The 12,453-nt window shown below is 39.2% G+C and overlaps 1 protein-coding gene across 2 annotated transcripts in view; it reads left to right on the forward strand.

The window, feature by feature from the left end:
• The window catches only part of MACO1 (macoilin 1), a 60,630-nt gene that overhangs the window by 23,658 nt on the left and 24,519 nt on the right, over nucleotides 1-12,453 (forward strand). Inside the window, exon 6 of one of the 2 annotated variants that reach the window (XM_065877331.1) lies at nucleotides 893-1,394. The exons of the other annotated variant lie outside the window; for it this stretch is intronic. Within the exon in view, the coding sequence (XP_065733403.1) occupies nucleotides 893-1,394 (502 nt within the window). The remainder of the gene's footprint in view (nucleotides 1-892; nucleotides 1,395-12,453) is intronic. 2 annotated transcript variants of the gene reach the window in all.

Below are 12,453 nucleotides of genomic sequence, written 5' to 3' on the forward strand. Positions count from 1 at the left end.
TTGTAATTGAAGCAAACCAAGAACCAAAGTGTAAGGAAGATAGAGATGTAAACATATAGAATTGTTTTATAAGTCAAAATTCTTCTGAATAGAGCAAAGATGGCTAGGTCTCACTTTAAATGGTTTGTATAATGCAACATGGATCTCAGACTGACCTTTTTCTAATACAACCTCTCTCATGAATATATAACCAATTCAACAGATGAATTGATAGCAATACCAGTTTTCTTTGGTTTGAGAGGGTCATGTTTTTAGTTGATACATGACAAAATCTTATTATCTGGTGTGGTGCAAAATTATCTCTTCAAGTAGACTTTGACAAGTTGGAATATGTAGACCTGATACAGAAAATTCTTTGTAAGTGGCCTAGTAAATGATAATAGACTTCTTATTACTTTAATGATAAAGTCCGGCAGAGGATAGATGCCCTGTATCCTAACATCACACCTTTTTGTTTCATTTAATCTCTTTCTTTGCAGTAAAATTATTAAGTTTGTTTAATCTAAGCATCTTTTAAAATGTGACCTTTTAAGAGTATGATGTGCCTGTGTCCTATCACCCCCGTGATAGACAAGTTTGATTTGACTGATAAGTGAAGTATGACTTAATTGTAAAATCCTCATATTACTTTCAAGGCCAAAACTTTAATGGCTTGGTGTTTATAAATGATGGCGATTTTCTAAATGTGCAGCTTCTCAAATTTATTTGGATTTGCTTCTTGAAGTTAGCATAAGTGGTGCGGTTATTGCTTCTGAATGAGTTTGCAGCTTAAGGTAGTGAGTTTCTAAGTGTAGATGATGCAGTGTATTGAATCAATCCATTGTGTTTTTTTTACAACTAAATATTCCAGTGTGGGTTTTCTTTGCTTGTTGGTTTGTTTTTGGTATTGTAGCAGCCAAAGGATTACCTGATATGGATTCCTCAATCCTCATACACCACAACGGAGGTATCCCAGCCAATAAAAAACTCTCCACAACTTTGCCAGAGATAGAATACCGAGAAAAAGGGAAAGAAAAAGACAAAGATGCCAAAAAACACAACCTTGGAATAAATAACAACAATATTCTACAACCTGTAGACTCTAAAATACAAGAAATTGAGTATATGGAAAACCATATCAATAGTAAAAGATTAAATAATGATCTCGTGGGAAGTACAGAAAATCTCTTGAAAGAGGACTCATGCACTGCTTCCTCAAAAAACTACAAAAATGCCAGTGGAGTTGTGAACTCCTCACCTCGAAGTCACAGCGCCACAAATGGGAGCATTCCTTCCTCGTCTAGTAAAAACGAGAAGAAGCAGAAATGCCCTAGCAAGAGCCCAAGTGCACACAAGGACTTAATGGAAAACTGTATTCCTAATAACCAGCTAAGCAAACCAGATGCACTGGTAAGGTAAGTGTGTGTGCTGTGACCTTACCAACGCTTTCCATAAACTTGACTTAGGTCTTGAAAAACACACTTCCAAGTATGCCTGTAGGAGTTGTTTGTGATCAGATACTGTGACAACTAACTTTGTGGTGTTTGACATTCAGTGTTTATTTCACATGGGTTTGTTGGTCACCTGTGCCGTTGTCCAGAAGCATTGGCTCCAGCCCTTTCCAGTGTTCTGAGTGAGTGGTGACAGTGATTACTTTCCACATTTGACAAATTTACATGTAACTTGATTCTTCTCATGGTTTTGAGAGGCATATCTTTAGTCCTTGACCTCTTCTGTTTGCATATCCAAAGTTCTTGTGGCATAGACACAAAAAGAAGAGTGTGTGTCCTGTTCGTGCAAATCTTTGTCAGATAGATAGAAAAATGAGGGTGGGGGTGGAGAAAGTTGTCCTTTACCACTTTGGACTTGTTCTTGATTGTCCACTTAAAATATGAATTATCCCCCAAATAATTCTGGGAAAGTTAGGTTTGAAAAATAATCTCTTTCTAAAAATTCCATAGGTAAATACAGTTGATCCTTGAACAACACGGGTTTGAACTGCATGGGACCACTTATATGTGTTTATTTTTCAATAGTAAATACTACAGCACTACATAGTCCTTGGTTGGTTGAATTTGCGGATGTGGAAGAACCATGGATATGGAGGGCCAACTGTAAATTATACTGGGATTGACCCCCATGTTGTTCAAGGGCCGACTGCACAGTGTTAGACATGGATTTTAATCAGAAATGTTCCTTTCCCCATCTTTCAGTTAAAGAGTAACGTTGTATTACCTTGACTGGCTCAGACTTAATTTTGCTGTATTTTATGTATTTAATAAAATACACATATGTGCATTTTACTTCATATCTTTCCATTGGCAAACTGAGATCTGAATTGGAGCTTTTTAATTTTTTTCTCCTTATTTTTTAAAATTGAAGTATAGTTGATTTACAGTGTTGTGTTACTTTTTGGTGTACAGCAAAGTGATTTAGTTATACATATATATCTATATTCTTTTTCATATTCTTATCCATTATGGATTATTACAGGATATTGAATGTAGTCCCCTGTGCTATACAGTAGGACCTTGTTGTTTATTTTATATATAGTAGTTTGTATCTACTAATCCTAAACTCCTAATTTATCCCTCCCCAACCCCTTTCCCCTTTGGTAACCATAAGTTTGTTTTCTATGTCCGTGTGTCTCTTTCTGTTTTGTAAATAAGTTCATTTGTATCATATTTTCGATTCCACATATAAGTGATACCATACGGTATTTGTCTTTCTCTGGCTTACTTCACTTAGTATAATAATCTCTAGGTCCATCCATGTTGCTGTAAATGTCATTATTTCGAGGAGCTTTTTAAAAATACATAACTCAAGAGGGCACTTGTAACTCCTTCCCTCCACTAAGTTATCTTTATTCCTCTTCCTTTGGCTTGCTTCAGAACAGACAATTTATGAGGGAAGGTTTTTCTAGTGTTATGAATTAGATTATTAATTTGTTTTAGTTTTCTTATTGGCAGCTAGATGAAGGGAAATGTATGTGGGTTCTACTGCTGAAGTCGCTAGAGGTTTCAGAGCCCTCTGCCACTTCTGGAAGCATACATGGTGTTGCTGATGCCAGGCTGGCATCCACATCTGTTTTGATTTGACATTCTGCCCCATCATACCCTGCAGAGAAAACACTCAGCAGAGAACTCTCTTCCATTTGCCCATGGGAGAAAGACCAATTAGTTGACCTTCTATGTCAAAGGGAATATCCCACAAATTTACTATATGCTATAAATGAAACATCTGCCACCATCTTTTTAACATCCTTTCTCCTACACAATTTTAATAATAGCAGTCCAGTCAAAACAGTTTTCCTCTGTGGGGTGTTGCAGAGAGAGAGCAGTCAAGGCTGTCTTGTGATACCACCTCACTTGGGCCCCACTTGCCATGTTGGTTGACTCTACTACCTGATCTGCCTTTAGTAAAGAATTTCAATGTCTCAGATGGCCCAGTCGTGGGTCCAGTGCTCCTGTGCCTGCTCCTGGGGTATATACCTCTTCCTGTGGTCACTGATGTGTCCTCTGATGTGCCTTGATCTGAAGGGCCCCAGAATATTACTCTGCTATAGGCAATACCTGCTGTCAAATACCTAAATATAAAATGTTAGATTTAAATAGTTTTATCAGCTTCCATAGGATTATTTTCAACTTTTAATATAATATTATAAAAAATAAAGAGATGATATAAATATCCAACAATAGGGGAGAAATTTAAATAATTATGGTCCATCTATTCCATAGATTTTTAATACAGAAATTACAAAATCATATTTTTGAGCCATATTAAATAATATAGGGAAGTGCTTATGACATAATATTTCATGAAGAAAGTAGAAATCAATCTTATTAAAAACATTTTGTTTTTCTGATATACACAGAGAAAGGATTTGAAGGGAAAGGAACCAAAATGATAACAATAGTTAATTGCTCCATGATAGTATGGGGGCTTTTAATTTTTCTTCTCTCTTTCATGCATTTTCAAGTTTTTCTATGATGAACAACAATGAAAGTTTATAAAAGGAAAAGGATATCTATCCTAGCGAATTATCACACTGTCCCTCGCCCTTCTTGGCTATCTCCTGTTTCTTCTTCCTTGACTTCATGTATGTTTTTTTTTTTTTTTTTCATGTATGTTTTGATGAATATTAATAAGACTGTAACGGATCCAAACCTGACATGTTTGAGCTGTTAGTCATAGAGTGGATTTGTTATCTTCAGATGGAAAGGGCTGGGCTCTGTGGTCTCTAAGGCTGCTTCTGATGCAAACGTACATGGGTTGACAGTACGTACAGGAGTCCTTTGCTCCTGCAGGTACACCCAAGGCTGTGTATAGTTCCAGGCTGGCTATAAGGATAAGACTGATCATCCCTTTTATGAAGCTTTTTCTAAAAATCGTTTGAAAACCAGAGCTGTATTATTAATAGTAAATTAATTGCAGCACATTCTACATAGCTATGTCTGTCTCAGTATCATGGTTGAAAACTACTGTATTTGAGGAACCAATTCATTGATTTTGGGGGGAATGTTCATTAGTACACCACCTTCAAAGAATTCTTGGAGATCGGTGTGGCTGTCAAAATGAAGTTCGATGGTTGTTCCCTGTGAAGGAGCAAGCAGTCCTTCAGGTCTTTTCACCGTCTCTCCAAGCTCCAAGGATGTTCTCTAGTGTGCTGTACACCACAGGCAGGCAGACCACTGCACACAGGCCAAACTTGGCCCACTGCCTGTTTTTGTAAAAAAAAGTTTTATTGGGACATAGCCACGCCCATTCATTTACATAGTGTCTTTGGCTGCTTTACTGTGGCACAGTTGAGTAACTGCGACAGAGACTCTATGGCCTGCAAAGCCAAAGATGTTCACTCCTAGCCCGTAACAGAAAAAGTATGCTGATATATGTGCCACATCTTCTTTATCCATTCATCTGTTGATGGACACTTAGATTGCTTCCATCTCCTGGCTATTGTAAATAGAGCTGCAATGAACATTTTGGTACATGACTCTTTTTGAATTATGGTTTTCTCAGGGTATATGCCCAGTAGTGGGATTGCTGGGTCATATGGTAATTCTATTTGTAGTTTTGGAATATTACTCAGCCATAAAAGGAAACGAAATTGAGTTATTTGTAGTGAGGTGGATGGACCTAGAGTCTGTCATACAGAGTGAAGTAAGTCAGAAAGAAAAAAACAAATACCATACGCTAACATATATATATGGAATCTAAGAAAAAAAAAAAAAGGTCATGAAGAACCTAGGGGTAAGACGGGAATAAAGACGTAGACCTACTAGAGAATGGACTTGAAGATATGGGGAGGGGGAAGGGTAAGCTGTGACAAAGTGAGAGAGTGGCATGGACATATATACACTACCAAACATAAAATAGATAGCTAGTGGGAAGCAGCTGCATAGCACAGGGACATCAGCTCGGTGCTTTGTGACCACCTAGAGGGGTGGGATAGGGAGGGTGGGAAGGAGGGAGACGCAAGAGGGAAGAGATATGGGAACATACGTATATGTATAACTGATTCACTTTGTTATAAAGCAGAAGCTAACACACCATTGTAAAGCAATTATACTCCAATAAAGATGTTAAAAAAAAAAAAGTATGCTGATAGATCCACTAAGGTAGGGGAAGGTGGGGAACTTGGCAGTAAGTGTTGCCTGTAGGCTCCTTCCCAGGAAAAGTTTGGGAACTTGCTAAAGCCACTCCAAAGTCCTCTTTTGGTTTGAGAAATACATATCTTACAAAATGACCCAATTTCTGCCAGCTTGATTTCTGAATTCTTTACCCAAGTTATTTAGAAACAGACTTATAATATTGGTAGCGAAAAATATTTTTAATTCTGACATGGAAAAAACTGCTAGACAGAAACAAAAAAGCAATAAGGAAGATCAGTTATTTTAAGTAAGTGCTGGGTTAGAAAGGAATCCTGTAAATGAGGGTGACGTTTGCTCAATTTTTTTCTTCAGTGGTCAATTTTAAAGTATTTTAAGTGTGAAAAAATTATAGAAAATTTAGGTGGAAAAAGGAGGAAATATATGACACAAATCACTGTTAAATTTTTGTTGTATTTCATCAACTAAATTTATATAGTTGGGGCCATAGTGTTTGTGTAGGGTTTTTTAAATTAATTTGTATTGGAGTATAGTTGCTTTACAGTGTTGTGTTAGTTTCTGCTGTACAGCAAAGTGAATCAGTTATATGTATACATATATCCCCTCTTTTAGATTGCCTTCCTATTTAGGTCATCACAGAGCATTGAGTAGAGTTCCCTGTGCTGTACAGTAGGTTCTCATTAGTTGTCTTTTTTATACATAGTAGTGTATATATGTCAATCCCAATCTCCCAATTCATCCCACCCCCTCCTTCCCCCATTGGTATCCATAAGTTTGTTCGCTGTGTTTGTGTAGTTTTTGTGTCCTGCTTTTTTCACCTAAATTATATTGAAATCATTTTCCCAATTTAGCCTAACACTGGTTTTCACTTGATGTGGAATATTCCATGGCAGGTCTGTGTGATCATTCAGTGGTCACTCTAAGATCCGGCAGGTCAGGGTGCGACACCTGAGCTGCCTTCCTGTAGTTTCAGGGCCTACAAGCAGAAGAGCCAACACTTTTGTTTGTACTTGGCACAAAGCTCCCTCTCAAATACAGCCCAAGACTGTGGGGTTTCTTGTTGGGGTTTGTTACTTGTTTCAATTTCCTGGTTAAGGGAGAGAATTTAAAACTGAGTACAAAATGTAAAGTGATCCATATTCTGTAGAAATGTGGAAGCAAAAGTCTCTTCTTGGTTTATTTCCATCCCGCCTTTTCTTTCTTTGTTTTTTGTGTTCAAGACAGAAGATTAACCTTTCTTGTTTCTAGTGCTTATTCTTAATAAGATATCAACTCTTTAACATAGTTGAATGTTTGGTGTGAAGAGTCATGAAGGAAAAGTATCCACAGTTTGCCTAGTAGAGATGCATTTGACAAAACTGAGTAGAATTTAGAATGATGGGTGTTTTTTTTTGGAACTGCAAGAGTTCTAAGAGACAGTTAGACCAGCCTCCCCAACCCTGTCTTTTTAGCAGAAAAGTAAACAAGCCTTACCACAGTAAATGGCTAGTCCAAGTAACCTAGCTAGAGTGGTAGTTACCAGCCTTACCACAGTAAATGGCTAGTCCAAGTAACCTAGCTAGAGTGGTAGTTACCAGGACCGGAACCGAAATTTCTTGACTTCTGCCTTTGCTGTTATACCATGCTGCTTAAAAAAAAAGTTTTATCAACCTGCTTTATTTTTCTGTTTTTTAAAAACATTTTGTGTTTTTGTTTTAAATGCACACACAGCTAAAGCTGATGTAAGGATTGACGCCAGAGCCAAATTTTATGCTCTCGTGGCTAAAATCTACAGAAGAAATGCTTAGAATTCATTTAATTTTACATTTTTCTAGAGATATGCTCTTTTAAGTGTTTTAAAAATTCTTGCTCTTGCCAAAGACACAGGGGTGTACTTATTTCTGAACAGAAGGGGGCCATCCACTCGTACCCTTGAAAGCTTACAGGGTCTCTGAGAATTCGGTTCTGATTAGTGCTACGTGGGAGTTAGTCTGGTTCAGATAGCCTAGAGCCACCCAGCAGGAAATTTGCCCTTTAGGAATAAATCTGGGGTAGGCCTAGCTTGACAGCAGCAGAGCGAAGAGCCTTGAATTGGAAAATTTAGGATTGGGGATGTAACCATCAACTTACCCTGAGGAAAGGCCACCAGTGACTGCTTTGAAGGCCTGAGGTGCCGGGGGTGTGGGCGTGGCCAAAGTGGTAAGTTCTGAGGGTGAAGGTGGGGGTGCGTTTTCTTCAGGGGAAAGTGGGAATCTGGGATATGTTTTCATATATTGAAAAGTCACTCTTTTTCCCTGTCTGAATTCGTTTGGTTATTTTAAGCGCACCAAAGTGTTACTGCTTATAAGGTGGTTTGTTCATACAGTTCTGCTTATTTGGAGACTTGAGAGCCTTGGGAGAAGAGGAGAAAAACGTGTATCAGGGCTTTTCCAGTAATCACTAAGCAAGTGTGATAGCCCTGACTCAGAGGGGAGGGAGGAGGAGAGGAGGGATAGAGAAGCACTTTAAGACATTTTAACTCGTTCACTGACACGGAGGAGTGTTTAACTTACGCTCCTACCCAGGAGCTAACTTACATGACTAGATCTGGGTCTTAGGGAAGTATTTTGGGATCATATAGATTAATGACAACATACTTTATAAATAGTGTTCTGATCCATCCGTGAGTATACTGATTGTGTTTTTAGTAGCTGTGATATGAATATTTGTGACTCAACTCTTTCTAGGTTAAGCTGGTAGGTGAGCAAAATGTCACTGGTCTTCATTCCACTTTCTAGCCCATATAAACCTTGTGTTTATGTTTTATGATTTTATGTTTTTCTTAAGGGGGACGAAGACAGCAAAAGCTAACAACAGCCAACTTTCTTCTTTGACAGGATTTGCTGATGCCACAGATTGCTCAGGTGGTTTGGCTAGCAGTTCTCAGTCTTTGTACTTCTGCATTTAATCTTGTCTCCAGACACCAACATTTGAGATTGTCATGTAACCTCTGCCTTATAGAAGGCTACTTAGTGTGGTCTTGCTGTTGGGGGAAAAACAATAGACAGTTTACACTACTTCCTATTTTTCATTTCCCACATTTTAAGGTGTCTACACACAATTAAAAATTATGTATCCATTGAAAGCAAATGGCCATATTTTTAGATACTGATTTTTAATAATCAGTGGGTTCAGTATGATTTTGGTGTGAATAGCTGTGCAAAAGAGCAAAGTAAAGATAATCCAAGAAGCCCCTGTTTTGTCATCTTAGAGATTGTAGGCACAAAGCGGGGGTAGAATCCAAAGTTGAGACCTGACTATGGGAAAGAAACAAGACAGAGCAGTCAATTCCAGAGGAAGAGCCCACGAGCATTCCCTGAGACAGGTACTCCAGGGGGAGGTGGCCTTTTATAGACCTTTCCAGCCCTCTCCCAAGTCCCTAAAGAGTCCTACGTGGGAAATCACAGTAGTTTAAGTGGGGAAGGTTACAAAGGAGTCTCTTGAAAGGTGGAAACTCATCTTAAAAGAAGGTAATGGAAACACCCCAATATTGATTGTTAAAGGGGCGGAAATAGCAAAACAGATCATATGGTATGAACCATTAACAAAATATGGTTAGGTATGATTCTTATATACACAGAAAATTATTTGAAATAGTATACACCAAATGGTCAATTGTAGCTGATTATAGGAGATGTTTACTTTCTACATTGTCTATTTCTACATACTTTGAATTTTTACACGGGCTTATTATGCCCATAAAAGAATGTAAGCTCGACGAGGGCAGGGACCTCCTTTTTTCTTGTCTGCCACAGTACACAGTGATTGCCACAGGGTAGATGCTCAGTAAATACTTGTTGAATGAATATTACCTTTGTGCAGGGAAAATACTAGATGGGGGCAGGGGGAGGAAAGATGCAGTGCAGTGCAACTCAAAGGCTTTTGAAGGTGGAAAACCTAAATATTACATTAGACCAGGCCAAGGACCTGCCATCCAGTGTCAAACTATTTGTTGTTCTTGAGTAAGTTGTTAACTGATTTTATTTCTAAAGAATAGGACTTTCTCCACTCTAAGCCCTTTTCCTTGGTATTTCCCAGAAAGTTTTAAAATTAAGTACTCTGTCAGGACTTTTTTCCAGGCTGTGAGGAGGTTTAAGAATTTCTGGAAGCTACAAGGGCAAGGGGAGAAAACTCCTCCAAGGGACTTTTGAAAAAGCCATTTGCTCTGCCAGTGGGTTGGTTGGTCCTCAGGGCCAAGGAATCTAGGCACAAGCCACATGTCAGCCAAGAACTCGGAGGAAATCTCAGTTTGCCTTGTCTTATTCATCTTTCCTGGTGGGTCTTGCCTTCTCTCTTCCCCCTTAGCTCTAGCCATTCTCTTTTTCTTTGTGGTAGCTGGAGAGAGAGCTTAGATTCCATGTTTCCAAACTTCCCTCCAAGGAAATCCCCCTGGTTAGAAAATGCGTTGACTGCTTGTATGTCATCTCTGGTGCCAAACAGAAAATGGTATCTTTGTTTGTTTTCTTTTGCATTTGAATACATTTTGCTGTGTGTCAGGAATAGTTTGTGGAAGAAAGTATGACCTTGGGAGACAGTGACTGGGCTTTGGGGCTTTACCCTGGCTGCTTTCCCTACGTGTGCTCCCTGTCACCTGCATTGACAACCTGTGCTGTACAGTGACTTGCCTGACACTCTCCTTGTGAGTGGTGGCTGCCAAAGTAGGCCTTTCCGCTTCCACAGGTGCATTTGACCATTTACTTGTAACAGTATCATTTCTAGCTGAGAGGTAAATTTAGTAAAAAGACATGACATTTCAGAAAGAATTAGATTAAATATGTTGGATATAGCTGCTACTAAATATTTTGGAAGTTATTAAGTGAAAATAAATTCTTTGGAAATTATTAAGTGAAAAGAAACGTAGTACAGCCATATTTATATTTATTAGTAAGTTCAGTGTCTCTGTGGAAACATGTTTTTCATTTATATTAGTCTAGCATTGTTTCTGAGCAGATATACATTGTTGGACCTGATTTATTTTCATTTTCTGCCATGCTCATAATATTTAAGGTACCTGTAGGTTTTATTTGGTTAGCTTTGTTTATTATATTAATTCATAATATAGTTTGAATTTATTTTAACCATTGCAGTGATTTAAAACTATAATATTCTGGGATATAAATGTGGTAATAGAAGCATGATAATTTTATACTTAAGCAGGCCTATTTTGTGACTTGAAAACCAAGCAGCACTTTAGAAGCTAGGCATTAATGAATTTAAGCCAGCAGTTTACTTAGTCTGCATATCCAGGTGATCAAAAAAGATCATTATCTATGTTGTATGGATAAATTATGAAATAACACAAATTATTTGGTGGGGGGAATCCACATTAGAAACATTTTTATGTTGAGTACTGAGAGTTTATTCTAAAACAGGGATTTCTGATTAGCCAGCTAGAAAGTTTCCTCCCTAGAATTCAGAAGGAACTACTATAAAATGTTGTGTTAAATTCTGAGTCAGTACCCCTGCTGGCACATAACGAACTGAGGTTTCCAGCTAAGGGAATTAGGGGTGGATTCCCTGGAGGGGCGGAACTCCAAGGAAAAGGCACTGTATTCTTTAAATGTTACTCACACTACCATTTAGAGACTGGCTATTTGAGTACTTTGACCGCCAGTGTGGGTATACTTCAGTCTGTGCAAACCTCTCTGGGATCTCTTAGACCTCTTTTCTAGTCAGCTGGGACTCTCAGAATTAAAGCAAGTTTTAGTTTCTTTTTTATGGAAAGAATGACAACTCCTCTCTCTCGTAAGGTACGTTTCACCTTTCTTGATAGAGTGTTGTAACAGATTTGAAACCGAAACAGTATATTGAACCGGAAAGGACCACTGCCCTTACTGTCCCCCTGGCTCTAGAGAGGGTGTTGCGGACTCCGGCATGTACAGGAGCGAGGCAGGGCACAGGCGTGAGCAGGGGGCTGGGGCTGGCATCGTTCGTACTCAGTACTGCACCCGGCACGTGGGAGTTGGGAAGCACATGCCCTTCCAGACGGCCCAGCCAGGTGTTGCTGTGGGGTTGCAGGCCCAGTGTTGCTAAATCTTCTGATATTCAGAGGAGATGCCAAAATAGGTGTCTTTATGTGAAATCTCACCGTTCCACAACATTTATTTTTGCATCATGTGGAGGAGAGTGAAACAAACATGTTCATGGGCCGGATTGGCTCACCAGTCTGTAACCTCTGCACCTGACCCTTCCTGTTTCTCTTGTATTTTGTTCCATCCCCCACTGACCCCACCAGTCAAAAACTGGACTCCTGCAGGAAGGACTTGTAGTTAGGGGCGATCTGGTAATTCCCATGAACTGAACTGCCATGTATTAATGGGAACTTTTTGCCTTCTCCTGTCCTTGAGTTCCGTGTGCTCCTGGAAAACATGCACCTGTTGACAGTGCCCCTCCAGAGTCAAAGACTGCCACCTTTTTTGTTGCATCCTCACACCTGACCGTGAGGTCTTCAGACCACTTAGAAGGAGAGGGGACAGCATTATGGTAAGAAGGGTAGTTTGGGTCTCTGGTGTTCCTCAAACCATACGGTATAGAGGCCTCCTGTGTCTAAGGCAGGTGACTTACTCCACACCAAGGTGTTTTTCTGCCGTGTTCTTGGAGCATAAAATACACCGAAACAGGGGACATGGACAGTGGTTATTTGTAGATTTCACAGACCAGCCAGTTTAGAATCTGGACCTCCCAGCACCATCCCCTGTAACATGTGTATAGCTGATGTCAGAGCGATGCCTGCTCTCTTCTTTTACAGGGAGCCAGGGCGGGCCATAAACTGCAGCTCTAGAATCTAGATTTAGACAAACTATTGCTTTGATAGGAACTGATGAATGGGAAGTACAGGTAGTTGATG

The sequence above is a fragment of the Phocoena phocoena genome, chromosome 1 (assembly GCF_963924675.1).
Source record: "Phocoena phocoena chromosome 1, mPhoPho1.1, whole genome shotgun sequence".
In the NCBI taxonomy this organism is placed as follows: Eukaryota; Metazoa; Chordata; class Mammalia; order Artiodactyla; family Phocoenidae; genus Phocoena; species Phocoena phocoena.